The sequence below is a fragment of the Dasypus novemcinctus genome, chromosome 10 (genome assembly GCF_030445035.2).
Source record: "Dasypus novemcinctus isolate mDasNov1 chromosome 10, mDasNov1.1.hap2, whole genome shotgun sequence".
Classification (NCBI taxonomy): Eukaryota; Metazoa; Chordata; class Mammalia; order Cingulata; family Dasypodidae; genus Dasypus; species Dasypus novemcinctus.
In genome coordinates this window covers 22,804,946-22,823,720 of record NC_080682.1, presented here as the reverse complement: position 1 = coordinate 22,823,720, position 18,775 = coordinate 22,804,946, and the positions used below count along the sequence as shown (strand labels likewise).

At 36.6% G+C, this 18,775-nt stretch overlaps 1 protein-coding gene across 1 annotated transcript; it reads right to left on the bottom strand.

The window, feature by feature from the left end:
• Positions 1–4,153: 4,153 nt before the first annotated feature.
• LOC139439725 (olfactory receptor 5M5-like) lies at positions 4,154–5,092 on the bottom strand. Its single transcript, XM_071217849.1, has one exon. It carries the CDS (start codon positions 5,090–5,092, stop codon positions 4,154–4,156), a length of 939 nt encoding a protein of 312 aa, XP_071073950.1.
• Positions 5,093–18,775: the final 13,683 nt, after the last annotated feature.

Sequence of the window (18,775 nt, the reverse complement as noted above, 5' to 3'; positions counted from 1 at the left end):
GGGACCACCTAAAAATTAAAACCTTTTGCCCCTCAAAATTAAAAACTTTTGTATCTCAAAAATGTTTCTCAACAAAGTGAAAAGACAGTTTACCCCATGAGAGAAAACATTTGGTAACTATATATCTGATAGGTGCCTAATATCCAGCATATATAAAGAAATCCTATATCTTAAAAATAAAAAGACAAACAACACATTTAAAAAAACTCAAATATGGGCAAGATTGTGAACACACTTCTTCAAAGAAGAAATAAAAATAGCTAAAAAGCACATAAAAAGATGCTCAACAGCACTAGCTATTAGGGAAATGCAAATCAAAACTACAAAGAGATACCATTTTTACCCGTTAGACTGGCAGCCATTTAAAAAACAGAGGAGTACTATCATGGAGAGGATGTGGAGGAATGGGAACCCTCATCCACTACTGCTGATGGGAATGTAGAATGGTCCAGTCATTGTGCAAGACAGTTTGGTGTTTCCTCAAAAAACTAACTATGGAGCTGCCATATGACCCAGCAATTCCACTGCTGGGTATATACCCAGAAGAATTGAAAGCAATGACACAAACAGATATATGACCATCAATGTTCATAGAGGCATTATTCACTATTGGTAAAAGTTGGAATCAACCCAAAAGCCCATCAACAGATGAATGGATAAATAAAGTGTGGTATATATACACAATGGAATAGTACTCAGCTGTAAGAAGGAATCGGTACTAACATACAGGATAACATGGATGAATCTTGAGGACCTTATGTGGAATGAAGCAAGCCAGGCATTGAAGGACAAATACTACATGACCTCTCTGATATAAATTAAGCAAATTGAGCCAACTCAAAGAGCAAGAGCTTGGAAGATGTGTTCACAGGAAATGTAGAGAAGAAGGTTGTAAGGCAATGCCCACATGGGCAAAATCTATGATAAGTTGGAAGTGAGTAATTGTGCAGTGAAGGGATATGACAAGGGTATAGAGATACTATTAGGTTGGGCAGTACAAACTTGAAAGGGAGATGGAGTTGGGAGAATGGGTTGGAAGGTCCATGGAACTGGAGAGAGTGTTGGGAGAGGGAGTAGGTAAACACTGGGGATTGGTGGGTACAGGGTTGGAACTAAAAATTTGAGAAAACTCTTTTGGCAATATGACAAGGAAGGATTACTGTTTTAGGGTGTTGGATGGGGGGGCATTTGGGAAAGGGTGCAACTGGGGCATTCTTTTAAAAAATGTGTGAGTGATCATTTTGTGATAGTGTGTTGTATCATTGGGGGAGACCCACATAATGAGTGGGAAGGAGCTGAACCCATCCTGGGAAGGCTGATATGGTCTCAAAGAGAGGTGTGGGTATCTCTTGAGAGCGTGGGCAGTTCCTAACAAGGGAGGACAGACTGGTGTGTCAAGCCTTCAGCATTGTTGCAAGTATCTATGAATCTTGTCATTCAAGGAATGAAACCTGGTAGGGAGAAAGAGGAATAGAATAGATGGAAAAGAGGGTATTTAAGGGGCAATGGAAGTGTTCTACATGATCTTGCAATGATGGATACAGGCCATATTAAGTTTCATCAAACTTTTATAGAAACGTATGGTCATAATGTTAAACATTGACCATGGTAAGCAGCTATGATTCAATATTTGTCCATCTGTTGTAACAAATGTACCATCCACATGTAAAAAGATTATTAATAGAGAAGGGGAAAGGGGGGAGAATTGGGCATATGAGGGTCCCTTATATTCTGTATGTGACTTTACTGTGACCTAAAACTTCTTTGAAGACAAAATGGAAAAAAGTAAGACACTCGGAAAGATACAGAAGAAAATGCCACTGTACATACAGGACAACAGATATTACAGTGATGAAAGGCAAAATGTCCAAATTTTTAAAAATATTTTCATTTTTAATACCTCAATTTTAGAAAACTTTATTTTAGTTTTTCTAAATTATTATGCATTTTATTTCATATGTTTAAAACTACCTTTATTATTTAATTTTCCTATAAATTGAATTTGGCAATACTCTGCTTCATTTTTTAAGAACTTTTGAATCACAGAAGAGATACAACTATGGCAGGAGGGAAACATTGCTGTGGGGTGTCATTGATGGGGGATGCATGGGAGGAAGTTCACATGGGCATATATATAATGTATATAAATATGTTCAAATGTTCATGGTGCATTTCCATAGTGGATAGAGATTCATACAACAAGCTAAAGAATGCTGAATTCCCATCCTGGGAAGCTCTGCCACATTCTCTAATGGAACAGCAACAATTCCTCAAGTACAGTGGCAATGACTAGTAAAGAAGGATGGTCCGTTAGTGGGATCTTGATATTGAAGATCATGCTTATAAGCCTTTTCCTCTTTAATTTGCAATTTTGTCTGGTGCTGTAGGGTGTCTAAGTGTTATCTCCTAAGAGCCTCCATATTGCTCAAATGTGGCCTCTCTCTAAGCCAAACTCAGCATATAAATGCAATTCCTTTCCCTCAGCATGGGACATGACTCCTGGGGATGTGCCTAACGAGGGATTACTACCAAGCACCAGCTTGTACTGCAACTGGAAAAAGACTTTGAATAAAAGCGGTAAAAGTGTAAAAACAAATAAGTTTATATGGCTAAGAGACTTCAAACTGAGTTGGGAGTCATCAGAGAAGTAATGCTTATGCAGATCTCAGCAGAATCTCATAGACAGCCAAAGCAGGCACTACTCCCAAATAGTAGGGTCCCTGAGGGCTCTGGGAACACCCAGATCCTACAGTTATGACAGATAACTCTGGAATTTGATGCCTTGCCAGTGGGTCTTACTTTGGAGTTTGTGCACCCAAATGTGACAGCTGGACTTAGATGTGACTTCTCTACATATGCCTCTTCTATCCCTTTCATTTGAACCTATAGTTAGTGCTGGAGTTGGTAGGTGTATGTCCAAGAGACTTGAATCTCTGGGAAGTCCATATGCTGGCTGAGCCCTGAGCCTCAGCAGAGCTACAACACCTGATCTCCAGTACACTGGACTCACCCAGGTCAACGAACAAGGAGGTGAGAATGGACAACCACCATACCAAAGAACTGAGAGAATCTAATGCAAGCAAGAGAGTCTCATCCAGCAGTACTATAGATTGAAAGCCCCTCTCAATTAGAGGTGGAATGAGCTTCACCATCCCAGAATACTCTGGATTGGGGAATAAAATATGAACTAGAATGGACTTATTGGTATCCTACTATAGACATATTGTGATTGTAGCACTGGAAGAGAATATGACATTGATGTGGAGACAGTGGCTGCTAAAGGTATTGAAGTCAGGGAGAGGGAAAAAAAGGTGCAATATGGGTGTATTTTCAGGACTTGGAACTGACCTGAATGAAATTGCAATGACAGATACAGGCCATTCTATATCCTGCCATAACCAATAGAATTGAATGGGAAAGGGTATAAACTACAATGTAAACTATAATCCATGCTTAGTGGCAATGCTACAAAATGTGTTCATAAGTTGTAATGAGTGAACCACATCAACGAAAGAAGTAATTAAAATGTGTGGAAAAGCAGGAGATGTGGGAAGTAGGGCATATAGGAATCCCTTATATTTTTTGTAACATTTTCTATATCTTTTAAATATCTTTTAAAAATAAATAAAATATATGTTTAAAAAAATTAGAATAAGCTAAACTTGTAAAGCCAGAATCTAGAATATAGGTTACCAGGGGCTGGGTTGGGGATAGGGGTTGTGGAGTTAATGCTTAAATTACACAGAATTTCTATTGGGGTTGGTTGTAGATTTTCACAAAGAATGGTTGTTATGATAGTATAATATTGTGAATATAATTAACATCACTGAATTATATATGTGAATGTGGTTACATAGAATAAAAATTAAAAGAAAAAATATAGGACTGCATAACACAATGATCTCTATTATAAATGATGGACTATAGATAATAGTACAATTATAAAAATGTTCTCCATAAAGCAAATGTACCTCACAAATACAAGGTATTAATAAAAGGATGGTATTTAGGAACTCTGTATTTTATATATATTTTATGCATGGTATTTCTGTAAACCTTCAATTTCTCTGTCACAAAATATATTAATAAAAGTATGTATAATGGAAATTTTTTTTAAAAAAGATATATTACCTGAGTCCAAAAAAAGTGTGTCTTATTTAGCAAACCATTTCTTTTGAATAACTTCCCTTAATGCTCTTTTGACGTCTTTGTTCCTCAGGCTATAGATCAAAGGATTTAACATAGGACTCAGAAAGATATAAAAAACAGCGACAATTTTCCCTTGTTCTACAGATGTCTCAGAGGGGGGCCTCAAATACATGCAGAACAGAGTTCCAAAAAAAATGGTGACAGCCATCAGGTGGGACCCACAGGTGGAGAAAGCTTTGCTCCTCCCTTCAGCCGAGCGGATGCCCAGAATAGCTGTGAAGATGAAAATGTAAGAGATGAGGATGATGGTGAGAGAACAGGTGAGGTTGAAGCCAGCAGCAACAAACATGGCAGTTTCTTTGACATACGTATCTGAGCAGGCGAGGACTAAGAGAGGTGGGTCTGCACAGTAAAAGTGGTTGATCTCGTTGGGTCCACAGAAGGACAGGCGAAGCATCAGGATGGTCTGTGCCAGACTGTTAGCAAAGCTGTAAATATAGGGAGCAGCGACCAGGGAGAGGCAGGTACGTTTGGACATTTTGCTTCCATACAACAAAGGCTTACAGATGGCCATGTAGCGGTCATAAGCCATTACAGTAAGCATATAATAATCTGTAACAACTAGGGCAATGAAAAAATAAAATTGTATAAAACAACCAGTGAAGGAAATGGTTTTTCTCTTGGATAAGAAGTTAACTAGCATCTGAGGAGTGACAGTGGTGGAGTAACAGAGATCTACAAAGGAGAGGTGACTGAGGAAGAAGTACATTGGAGTATGAAGCTTTGAGTCAATTCTGATTAAGAAAATCATGGTCACATTGCCAATTACTGTGATAAGATAGATAGCTAGGAATACCACAAAAAGGACTGGTTGCAGCTCAGCTCGATCTGTCAGTCCCAGGAGAGTAAACTCAGTCACAGGTGTGTAGTTTTTCTTTAACATTGTATTTTCTTGGTATCTTATAATATCTAAAGGCAAGGAAATAAAATTCATTTCTATGTTGCCATTTATCCTTTATCACCATAATGTCTTCTGATGTTTCTTACTCTTCTGTCAAACTTTTGATTGTATGTGTCATAAAGAAATATCCAAGTAAGCATGATATTTATATCTTAAACACCTATATTGATACAATGTTTCTTATGTATTAAGGCAGTCTTGTTATTTACTGTCACCTTTTCTGGAACTTTTTATGATATTTGTCCATTTCTGATTTCCTTAGATATTTGAATGAAAACATTGTCTTTCTCTGTACTTATAATCGTTTTATTAAGGCTTACCTTTGGATGAGATATCTAAGGTATTAGTCTTTAATCTTACTGAAACTATGCCTAGTTGAGTGGATTAGGGCACAAGTCCAAGTCTTATGAACTAAAATATGGAGTATGTGCTTTTAAAATTGGAATCTCTTTTTCTGCCTCTCTGAACACCAGATCATCTTCCAGCTGTTCCCCCAACCTGCATGCATGTCCATTTTCTCTACTCCAGTCCACTTCAGTTGGCTCTCTTATCACCAACTCTTACTTAACTTTTAAGAGACACCTCCGGATCTTTTCAGTTTTGTATATTTTTTGCCTGAAGGGGCTAAAAGTGAAATTAAAGCTTACTCTTTTTATGTATAAAACCAACATAAATATACAAATTATATAAAAGAATACATATATGTAGATATGTATCTACCTTTATATCTCTCTCTAGAGAGAGTAATTTAAAGATTTCTGTATATCTAAAGGTGAATATAATTTTCATAGGAGGGGCAGTGTTGATGATGGCAAAATAATGTATAAAAAGTTTCTCTTTGGGGAGTAAAATGGAACAAAAAGTTTAAGAAACATTGCCTGAGAACATTATGCGCTTCTGGTTACTCCACCTCAGGCTACTTCTGTACAAATTAATAAAAGTACTATAAAATGAATTCAATTTAAAATACTTAAAAGATGTAAAAAAGTCATAGTCAAATAACAATGATATTAACCAAATACTCATGATGGTACTTAACGTATCATGAAGTGCATCTCCTAACATTTAGCTAGAATAAAAGTAAGCATAAGAAACCATCATGGAAAAATCTACATCCTTCTTCAGGGATACATAATCAGGTATAGCAATATTATGCTCATTTTAAAAAAATAAATATATTACCAAATTTGGAAAAATGTACCTTTATAAGGTACTTTGTAACTCTATCACAAAAAATTCTTGCCCTTTGTATTATCCCATTCTGTACATGAAGAGTTTGGGCCTATTGACTAAGACAATAAGATGTAAGACAGGTCATATAAGTCAATGGTTTCATATTTATTTTGTATTATATTTTTTAAAGCTCATTAGTTCTAACTGAATTTTATCATAATTGTCAAATAGAAAAATAATCATTTAGTACCAGAATGAAGTAATTGCAAAATTTATTGGCCCTTTCTTTGTGATTCCTCTACTTGTCCACTGACTAGTCCTCATGATTTACTTAAAATGCCCACTTGTTCATATCACTTAGACTCATACCACACTAAGTTGGATAGACTTACTGGGTATTTTTCAATGTCTTTATATATATATAAATCAAAATTAAAATCATTACCATCTCATTTATTCCATTTTTATTGTGATGAAATGAAGTAATGTAAGCATATAATTTAACTGAGTACATTATGGCAATAGCATTCTTTTAAAGAAGCAGAACATAATAACCCTCATGGTATGATCAAGTACAACTCAGACAGAAATTTGTAGGTGAAGAAAAGTGGCTCTAGTGAGTTCCAGACTTTGTGTTCCTAATATACACCTTCACCCTTGAGATCGCTCATGTAAGAGCTCAAGGCCACTGTTCAGTCCCCCAAGGCATCTAGCAGATAAATTTCAACTTAGACAAAGGTGGTGTCTCCTTTACATGTAGTCAAGGACAAAGGGGAAGAGAAAAAATAAATTTAGAGAAAGCAACTTCCTAAAATATATTTTAATTAACTTTAGCCAGATTAGATAGACAGATAAATGATAGATTATTAAACAAAAATTGTGCAATCCATCATGTAATAGTTACAGCAGTTATGCAATATCATGCTTATAACTAAAAAGAGTAGCTTTGCTAAATCAGAAGAAATCAGACAGATTACTGAATATCACCATTACCCTTTTATTTCTTAATGAATTAACAGAGAATGATAATGCTTATTGAGAGTCAGCTGAGTGCAACAATTACTGGGAAATATTCTGGGCCAGAATAACATGGTGGAAAACCCAGCTCTTCTAGTTTTTAAATGTGTGGGTTTGGACAAATTAATAACTACTTTGCCTCAGTTTCTTCATCCATAAAATATAGTTTCAATAGCAACTACCTCCGTGAGAGGGAGTTAATGCAGGTAAAATTTTGTAAAAATGTGTGCCCTGTGGTAAGCACTTAATAAGTTGTAGCTATTATTATCATTGGGTGACAGAGTCAGGTCTAGTCCAGAACAACATTCAACAAAAAAAAATGAACTGCTTAGAGTCAAGAATGTGTCTTATCAATAGTTGTAGCCTCACAGCACCTAGAACAGTACTTTCCCAGTGTAGGCAGTAAATAATTGTGGTTTGGATGGGTTGTCTATTAGGTCTGGATCTCTTTCCATTAAGTAAACATCACTCCATTCTACATTTATAAATAACCATATTCTGGTACTTAAGCATGATGAGCTACTCATTTTAACAGAGACATTCATTAATTCATCAGAATATGAATTTCAGTCTTTTCTTTCATATTTTGGTTGATGATTTATTTCTAGGTTCCAAAAATCTAAAAATATATCTACTCCTACCTGAGAAAAGAGAGTGATTTCCTAGAGACGTCATGGGCATGGTGAACCTTAAGTGTTTATAACCAAGTAATCACTTAGGAACAAATCCCTATGGTTCAATTATTTCTAGAAGAAAGTTGCTCTTCTATGAACACCCACTACCTTTTAATCTTTTGATAATTCTAAAATCATAAAGGGCATGATAGTTACCCACTCTCCAATATCATCAGAGAATTAAAACTCCTAAGAATAGTGAGGTAATGTGATTCATTATCTAAATTTATATTGAAATGGCTTGATATGATTTTACTTGGGAAATATTAAGTACTTTGCTTTATTATTTGTAAGAACAGATAGTGTATGGTATAAGGAGAAAATTTTGGATTCTGAAAAACCATCAAAAGGTCAATTAATCATTGGTGAACTTGGGCTAGTTATTTAGCAGCAATTTACTGACTCTGAGCTTTGTGCCTTAAACTTTTAATAGAAATAATTATTCACAGGTGTGTTTGTTGATAATTTTAGGTGATTTAGTGATTCTCCCCATGTCCCTCCTGATTCTATCATAGATCTATTGACTAGTCTTCTCCACCTTGCTGATGTATCTGGAGTTTAATCCCTTGACCATATTAAAAGGGCTCTTCTGGTGACTAGTTTCCAGATGAAATTGCCAAAGGGAGATGCCAACAGGATTTCAGAGGTAGGAAGGAGAGAGGAGTTGCTCAATTTCTTTCTTACTCTGTCCCTGCTTTAGTATGATGGTACTAGAATAACTGCATCTCTTCAAGGATAACTCCTGCCAAGTTGTATGTTGGGAATGTAGGTGGCAAGAGACCTTTTTCCCATCCCAGCTGTCATGGGACTCTAGTGAATTATTCACTGTTTTTGCCCTTTCAGACCAAGAAGTGGAAATTGCTTTTTGTAATTAACCTCTAGGTGCTTCATGTTCATCTCTTTGATGAGCACTATATTCATTATCTAAACCAATACGAACAGAAACCTTCTGCTGTCCCTAATTCCCAATGAAGCTTATGCCTGACTCTGAACCAGGTGTGTTCTTTGATCTCCCGGTAGCACCAACTCACACCCTTCAGGAGTTGGATTGCAACACTAGGTAACCATGAAGCCATAGATGACATCAGAAAGGTACAAAAGCTACATAGTATGAAAAAGAACTTGATGCTGTGCAGCTAACTGTGGTCTGGCTTTGTTGGTGAGAGGGGACCTCAGATCTGTTTGAAATATTGGTACAGGTATTGATGTGGGCTATGGGTGGAAGGCTCTTTGTTTTTTTAGAAATAACTAAGCTGTTTGACTTGTGTCTCTTCAGAAATAACTAAGTTGTTTGACTTGTGGGTGTAGAACGGTAAGAAGCTGCAGTCTTGCCCTTAGGGACAGTGACAGCAGGCTCCAGTCCCAGGAAATGTTTAACAAAGCAAGGGCTATAAACTTTAAGTATTTAGGGGAAATGCAAAAACGAAAGCTTATCTAAAATGTCTAGAGTCCTTGCTAAAAGCTTACCTAAGATGTGAAAGAGATATATGCTAATTGAAGCCTATTGAGAACTGAAACAAAGGGACCGTTTGGCCTTTCCTCTCTGTATAAAAAACGTTTGAAAATCTTGTTCGGGGCTCGGGATTCAAACAGAAAGCTCCCGAGTCCGGCCGGCCGTCAATAAACCATTTTTTCCTTCTCAAAATCATTCCTGAGTCCTGGCCTCTCTATACTCAAATAATTGAACTTCTCTTAAATTCCACAACATTAATGGCGACCGCGAAGGGACAATAAATGAAAGCCAGAGACAGTAGCATTTTGCTGCCCCTTCCAAATCCCCGAGGAAGCCGGGAGGACTCGGGTGAACCCCAAATCTGGGCGCCCCTGGATTAAATTTAATCCAGAAAAGATGTGGGCTCCACCAGAATCTTCCCGACAAAAATCGAGGGCAATAGAAGGTCTGAAGAAAAAGATTCTGGGAACGAAAAAGAGCTCCGAACAGGGAAGAAGGTAAAACTCCCCGGGTGAGCACAGTCTAGAAGGCCCTAGCTTTAATTGCTAAGAAGGGGAGGCTGATCACCTCCCGAGAGAACCCTAGTAGCCCCAGAAAGCTGGGGGGAAGCCATTCTCTCTAGGCTTGAAAAAAAGAAAAAAACCGGGGAAAAGCCCTGGTGTTTTGAGTTTGTCTAACTGCATGTTAAAATCTGGTACTGGTCTTATATCCACTAAAGGAGTAGAGTCTCAATTTTAATAAGAAGGGTATTTATAGGTTCGAGTCCTAATATCCTGGAAATTAGTCTAGATTAAAGAAAACAAAACTTGGTTACAAGAAAATGGATCGGCTTTTCTAGTAGAGCTTGGTCTGGGTGTAAAGTTTAAACAGTAGAAAAGTCTAGCTGAAATCTTTTGTTATAGTGCTAATTTGTGAATGAATTTGCTTTATACCAAATGTTAAGTGTTCTGAGGTTTGTGATGGCTGTGGGGGCAGCCGTGGTGAAAATAAATATATAAACTTGTGAGTCAGATTAGTGACCTTTGTGCTTCTGTCTGTGTCAGCTCAATGTTAGTGTTAGAGTTGTGTCCTTACATGAAGTAAAATTACAGCTGAGCTGGAGCCCTCCCTTGCCATTGGCAAGGGGGTGAAATGATTCTAGGGCAAAAGCTGAAGAGTCTAGATGTTTGTGCATGTTCTGGTGTCTTGTCTCTAGTCTGGCCCTTTGCCGGGGCTTGGAGGCCATCTGTGTCCGTGCCAAGCACCCAAGTCTGTTGGGAATGTCCCAGTCAGGGCAGCTGAGTTCCTGGGAGAGTTGCCAAATTTGAGTAGGTTCTGTCTGCCCATTTTGGCTGAAAGCTGGAAAGGGGGGAGCGGCTTGCCCCTTTCCAGTGAGTCCACCCTTCTATTCATAAGCCGCATTCCTGTTTGTTGTGCACCCGACTGCCTGGAAGGGGGGGAAGTGAAAGAAGTGAAAAGCAGAATCAGAATAAATGCAGTAAAGTTCCCTCCTTAGGGTGTCAAAGCCAAAATACGTTTGCATTCTGCTCAGGTTCTTAGAAAGTATTGTAGTAACCTTAAGTGAGAGAATGTGTTCTGTGAAGGTAAAATCTGTCTTAAAGGTATAAATATAAAGGTTTTACAAAGCATTGTTTAAAGTATCTAAGTGGCTAATTGCAGAAAGTCATTATTTAACAAAACTGAATTGATAATAATAATAATAAAAAGCAATTTTATAACAAACTTATTCGGCAGCCAATCTCCCCTGCCAACTTGCTTCCAAAAAAACTGTTTCTAGTATTACATGCTACTAAGTATTTAAGTGAAGAAAAGTTCATTATTTTAACAAACTTGTTTAGTATTAATGGCAATTATATGTTGCAAGAAGTTTGCCTGGTAACTTAGTATGTGGGATATATAGAGTGTGTTTTTATTGTTAAAAAAACAGAAGATGATTTTGTCCTAAGATAAAATGATTGATTATTAGAAAGAGTAGAGTGTGGGACAAAACCTGAATAAATACTGAAAGTGTAGAAAGTTTGTGGAAGGGAAATTTTTATGATTAAATTGAGTAAGATCAATATACAAAGAAAATCTTTTATCAATAGCTTCTTGTGCTTTAACCTCATCATATCCTCAATGTTTGAAGAAGAGTCTTACCTCTTTTAAAAGAACATTTTATGTTCTAGAAATCAAATCCTGAAAAGTAGCCTTTTATTTCAAACTAACTGCAAGAGATTTATTCTTTCACTTTAAAAGAAAAATTAAAGTAATGGTTAAATTCATTTAATATGTTATAAGTTGAATGAAAGGTATTTAAAAGTGTTATAAAATTAATAAGTTTTTAAAAAATTAATAAAAACTGTAACTAAGAGTTAAAATCATTTATAAATGCATTTATATTGTAAAACAGTAGAAAGACAATAACTGAGATTATAGCTGGGTGAATTTAGCCTAAAACTATTATTTAAGTGTAAATTCTACACTAACCTTTCCTTTGTTTATAGTTGCTTCAGGCCTAACCTCGCCCTTTGCCTTTGCCTGTGGTTATTTCATAATTGAAAAGAGCTGGGACATCACTGTCTCCTCTTCTAGTATTAGTAACCCTTTCTCTCATGAATTCAAGTGTAAACTAAATAAATTGCTGCCTGATAGAATAAGGTTAAATGACCACTAGAGTTTTATTATCTCCAAAACCAAAAGAGGGGTAGAAGGAGAGAAGTCTCCTGCCTTGACAGTCAGTGTTCCTAAGAGTGGCAATTCATGAGAGAAAGCAGTCTGTCTCCCTGAGGCTTCAAATAGCCTCAGTAAATATATATAAAACTAATCTTGTTGCTTATCCAAAATTCTGCTAATTTCAAAGTAAAATATAAAGTTCTAAAACAAAATGGTGCTAAGGCATTGAGAACATTTTGGTTATTACAATCCATTAAGTAAGAAAAAAAATTCTTGTGGTAAACTGCATAGTCATAGTGCAAATTAAAAAGAGTTTCAAAAGTCTTTGAAAAGTTTAAAGTAACTAAAGTCATGTTGTTGTGTCAAACTATTCATGTCTGCCTATTTGCTCAAATTGTTAAAAAATATGCAGTTATATTTATAAATATTCTTAAAGCCCAAATTGAACTAAGCAAGATGAAAAAAGTCATAAAAATCTGATTATGGAAACAATTGAAAAAGGGCCTCCTCTTTGCAAGAGCTTTTAAGGCAAGACTAAGTGTAGCAGATTAAACCTATCTACTAAGCTAGAAAATTAAAAATCAGTTTGCCAGGTAATTTCCCAGTTTAAACCTTTGTCAGCCATAAATTAAAAAAACAAAACAAAACAAAGATTAAGTTAATTTTCACAGAAGAAAAATGTTGATGTAACCCGGCGGCCTGCTGCCTCAGTCTCCCACTCCCGGGTTAGACAGCAGTGGAAGAGACCAGTTTAGGCCAGTCCTATGAGCAGTAGAAAGATGCCCAAAAAAGAGCTAACTAAGTCAGTGCCATTTCAGCACTAAATTCTATTCCTTATTTGACAAAGGGGGGAGCAGGTAAAAACTAAAATAGTTGAAATGTGATAAAAGAAGCAGTTAAATCAAACTTTTGCGTGAGAAAGTTAAATCTCAGATAAGCTGTAACTTCTGAAGTATCCAATCTATAGAAAAACAGGAAGAGCTTGCATGCTAAGCTTAGGGGTATAAATTGTGTCATTTTTCTTTGTTCGGGGCACCAGCCATATCTGGCTCTGCGCCCCTTCTTGCAAGATTAAGAATAAAGTATTTTCTTCTCCACAATCTAGTGAGCCTTATTTTCTTCCAGAAAATTTCTTTCCAACAAAATAAAGTAATTAGTAGCTCTATTAACAAATTTCAGTAAGTAAAAGAAAGTCCATAAAAACTATAAAGAGATCTTTCCTGAGTTATGATTTTAAAAAATTAAGTAATTGTGTAATGTGTTTTAAAACCTAGAAGTCAGTATGCATGTGTTTTAAAACCTAGTAGTCAGTTATGCTTTTAAATTAATAATTTTCATAACTTAAAAAAAAAAGTTTTTAGCTTCCTGTAAAGGAAAAAAAAAATATTCCTTGCATAAACTATTATAGTTTCAATTTTATTTAACTTGAGTGTAATCTCCCATAGTTAATTTATAAACTAAATTAACATATGTACAAAATCTTTACAGTAATGAAAATTGTAAGTGAAAATTGTAAGTTCACATTGGTGAAATTAAGCTAAAAAGAAAAGATTGTAAATATGCTCTCTTAAATAAAGAGTAAATTTCTTTCATTAGTAATTGTAATTTAGTAAGTTTATTTAAACATGAAGTGTCTAGTCAATGCAGTTATAGTCAATTATAAAGAGTTTGCAAAACATCTTCCAAACTGAAAATGTTTAAATAGTTCTAGTTGTAGAAGTTATTGTTAACTAAAGAAACTTAGATTAGTATTAGTAGCAAAAATAACTTCATAATAATAAACCTGTCTGAAGGCCACTGCAAAATACACATTTAAGTAAATAGTAATAAAAAGTTGTCTTGATTCTATTAGAAAAATTATTTTCATTCTAACAATGAAAAATAATATTTTTCCTCTATTACTAAAGTAAAGCACCTACTGTTATCTTCATAGTAAAATTGTGTAAGTAAATAGTCATTTGATATATGTATTACGTTAAGTTGTTTAAAATATATATAAAACAAAGAATAAACTTTAACATTGTCAAACTCTTGTGCATTCGAACCAGGCCTTGTATACATTACAAGTGGCCTCTCCATGTGAGTTATTAGCTAAGCTGGTCACTGACCCCTCAATTAAAAATATGTGCTATATCAGTCTCTGGTTCTGCTCCTGAAGTTGATAAAAACTATATTGCAGTTTCAAGCTCCTGCAGCCAATAATAACTCGGTACAAGTGTACAATAGATATCGCCTCCAGACTGGCACTGTTCCATGGTGCCAAAGAGCACTATGCACCAGGCTAGTAGAATACTGAAAAATCTCTAGAATACTAGAAAGATGCTGCAACTTGCTCACTGCGTTGAAAAACATGCTAAGTAGAGCCATGATACCAGGAGACTGTAAGTAAAACTTAAACACAATTAGCATTATAGCCTGCTTTCATAGAGAGATAACATGTAAAGTATTACAAACCTGAAACTCAAAACTAATAATGGCAACTCTGAATCCTTATGCATTAAGTAATACATTAGTTAATATTAAGTGCTGTACTTTTATCCTGTACTAAATATATGCCTAATAATTGTAATGTTATCTTTTCTATTTTAAATCAAGTGCAGAAGTATATTAGACATGTTAAATTCCTGGTAAAATCATTTTCTAAACAGTTAATAACATGTCTATAAAATAAAGTGGCAGTCTCAGCCAGTCTCAAGTTAGCAAAAGTGGGGCTTGCTTGCTGATAGTGAGTCACCTATTGAACAAGTCAAAATTGCTAAAAATTGTACAATGAAAACCAAAGTGTAAAAATCTTTATTCTGTAGTTCTGATCACTCCCACAAGTGAAAACTAAGAGTACTTCCAAATTAGTGTTCTAATCCTGCGTGAAGCCAGTTGCCCAAGGAGTGCCAGTTCACCAAGAGCATCTGACAGAGCGAATGAGTGTCAATCATTAAACAGCTTAGAATGTGTCTTCAGACAAAGCTAAGTGTCTGTTGCAATTTCTCTCTAAAGATAGATAACTTAAAAAAGAATATATGCTGTTCCCACCAGCTTTTAAAGAGTGCCATCTTTATAAGCACCTAACCTTGTCTACCTCTGTAATCCGATGTGTCCTCTTTTAAAAACAAGTATTCCAAAATTTTAATTAAGTTTGTTTCTTTCAGAGTGAACATCTTATTAACCATATGAAAACTTCATCCAACTTCGTACAGAATGCCAGATCCATCTTCCTCCAGTTAAAATAAATTAAAGAGTTTTACACCTTATTAGGCAATGACTACAGCCCATGGCCAGCAAGAAGCAGTTACAGAAAAGAGATCGTCTCCCTTCAGCACCCCTTTTAAATTAAAGGTGTAAACTCTTTAAGAGTAAAATAAAAGTAATAAATAGATCTAGAACCTGACTAGAAATCCACGTGAGTGCCAGTAGCAGCAGAATAACTGCGAGAAGCCCCTGCCCAAGATTCTGCTGTCCAGAATGAAAAGTTCTAAACTTCTAAAAACAGTCCTTGATGCTGTACTAAAGACTGATAAATAATCAGTCAAGACAACAAACAGTCATCCACCTCATAGCTACAACAATAATTATGCCAAAGCTTAGCAAGTAAACTTTGACAAAGGGGAGAATGATGTGGGCTATGGGTGGAAGGCTCTTTGTCTCTTCAGAAATAACTAAGCTGTTTGACTTGTGTCTCTTCAGAAATAACTAAGTTGTTTGACTTGTGGGTGTAGAACGGTAAGAAGCTGCAGTCCTGCCCTTAGGGACAGTGACAGCAGGCTCCAGTCCCAGGAAATGTTTAACAAAGCAAGGGCTATAAACTTTAAGTATTTAGGGAAAATGCAAAAACCAAAGCTTATCTAAAATGTCTAGAGTCCTTGCTAAAAGCTTACCTAAGATGTGAAAGAGATATATGCTAATTGAAGCCTATTGAGAACTGAAACAAAGAGACCATTTGGCCTTTCCTCTCTGTATAAAAAACGTTTGAAAATCTTGTTCGGGGCTCGGGATTCAAACAGAAAGCTCCCGAGTCCGGCCGGCCGTCAATAAACCATTTTTTCCTTCTCAAAATCATTCCTGAGTCCTGGCCTCTCTATACTCAAATAATTAAACTTCTCTTAAATTCCACAACAGTATCAGTCAGTTTTGGCAGGGGCCTCTTTTCCTACTGTTGAAACGACTCTCTCAGCCTTTTTGGAAGACCTAAGGAATCACTGTGTCCTGCAGCCAGTGCATCATGTAGTACCTCTTGGGTCTGTGCTGTTGGAGGGATTTTTCCCTTTGATGTGTCACAGAGCAAACACTAGGTCTTGCATATCCTTTCTTGAACTTTATAGTCAGATTAGTTTTAATTTAACTCCAATTTGGTTGAAAACTTCCTGAGGCTTACTATAGATCAATGAATGTTTAAGCTTTTTTAAAGTCAAAAAGATGGTTACCACAGTTAGATTATAGTTTTGAGGTTTGTGTGAAACTGTTGTTACCCTATTTTGATTTCTTTGTTTAGCCCAAGACCTGAAACCATTTTTTCTGGACGGTGGAGGAAATTAAGATTTCTGTATAAAAGCACTTTCCTCCCAAAATGAACTTCTTACCTTTATACACATATATACCTTACTGAAGAGAGGAAAGAGGGAACTGCCTTTTTTTTTATTCTCACTGTTCAGTCATTGTCTTGAACCCTGTCTCAAATACCTGCTGTTTTTTTTTTAAGATTTATTTTTTATTTATTTTTCTCTCCTTCTCTCCTCCCCCAGTTGTCTGCTCTGCGTGTCCATTCGCTGTGTGTTCTTCTGTGACCACTTCTATCCTTATCAACGGCACCAGGAATCTGTGTTCCTTTTTTTGTTATTGCATCATCTTACTGTGTCAGCTCTCCTTATGTGTCATTCTTGGGCAAGCTGCACTTTATTTCGCACTGGGCAGCTCTTCTTATGGGGTGCACTCCTTGTGCATGAACCTCCCCTACTTAGGGGACACCCCTGTGTGACTCAGCACTCCTTGTGCACATAAGCCCTGCACATGGGTCAAGGAGGCCCCGGGGTTTAAACCTTGGACCTCCCATGAGGTAAGCAGACGCCCTATCCATTGGGCCAAGTCCGCTTCCCATATCTGTTCTTTTATGTTTTGGATATTATATTGTCTACATAAGGAACACTGACCTTTCCATAGAGGGATCCTGGAGTCTAAGATGATCAGAACAAATAATTTATTTGTGTCTTCTGTTATGCTCACTTCTCTTACTTGTCTTGACAATAAAAATTCTTACTACTTAAAAAAAAAAGAAGACATGGAAAGGAGAGATTGAAAGAGAAACAGCTTTAAGAGCAAAACCATGGAAGCTGAGATCTGGAATTAGGACATCACCCTAGGTCATGAGAGGAACCTCACATATCTGTACAGAGAGGGTGAGTTTGCCCCAACAGTTGAAGAGGGTGGATGTTCCTGTCCAATGTTCTGGGACACTTTAGTTGCCCCAGGGTGCAAAGAGGGTGGAGCACATTCTCCAGGAATAGGGCAGTTAAGGTCAGCAACCCACACAAGTCTGGGAGGGGTCGACCTGTCCTCTGAGAAGGTTAAGTCTGTAAGCCAAAGGTTATATAAGGCAAAGTAGTCAACTCATTGCTCTGAGAGGGTTGAGCCTGAATGCCAAAGGTTAGGGGGAATGTGGTCCTCACATCACTGTACTAAGGGGGTTACGACTCTAACCCAAAGATCGGGTAAGGTGTGGCAATCACCTCAACACTCTTGGATGGCGAGGTCTGGAGTTTGGTTCACACCCAGATGCTCGATAAAGGTAGAACCAAGAAAATGGCAGTTGTGCAAGCTGGTGGGAAGGGTGGCTCCCAATATGACCCAAGGAGAAGAAACCACCATCTTAAGAATGACTCTCAGACTGAAATCAAATGGAAGATGTCCTGCAAATTTACTGAACTGTTAGAGGACTCATGATGCATGTTTCCCTCCCAATTTCTCCTTATTGTAATGAAAATGTTTATCCTTTGTCTGAAAATTTGTGTATTGAAATTAGATGAATTGTTTTGTAAGTTTCAGAGGTATATAGCAGAGAGAACTTTGTACTATCACAGAATGTATTTCTTTAAATTGATTGTGATATGATTTAGTACTTGCATTGTAACTGATTTAAAGGTTTTTTTTTTAAATATTGTAATGTCTTTCTGGGATTCAGAGGGTGGAATGTACCATTTTGATATTATTGATGAATTTCAAAAAGAAATATTGGATTATGTTTATAAACCAATCTTCTCCTCTAGGCATATTAGATTATATTGGATTCATAGGTTTATTTGATTAAGTAATTATATAAACCTCTTGTGCCTGTAGGGCATTGAGTCCCCGCACTTTGGTGGGTGGGGACGCACAGATATAAGGCATGGCAAAGGACAAAGTTAAGTGTTTTTGATATTGGAGTTTGATTCTGAAGCATTAAGCTGCAGCCCTGGGTAGTAAGCTCCAGAGGAAAGAGAAGCAGGCCCTAGGAAGGGAGGAACCCAGGAAACCTGAACCCTTGCAAACATCGGCAGCCATCTTGCTCCAACACGTGAAAATAGACTTTGGTGAGAGAAGAAACTTATGCCTTATGGCCTGCTATGTGTAAGCACCTACCCCAAATAAATTCCCTTTATAAAAAAAAGAAAAAAAAAAGAAAAAGAAAATGTGGTGAGTTGGCAAAGTTACCTTATGATTCATCCA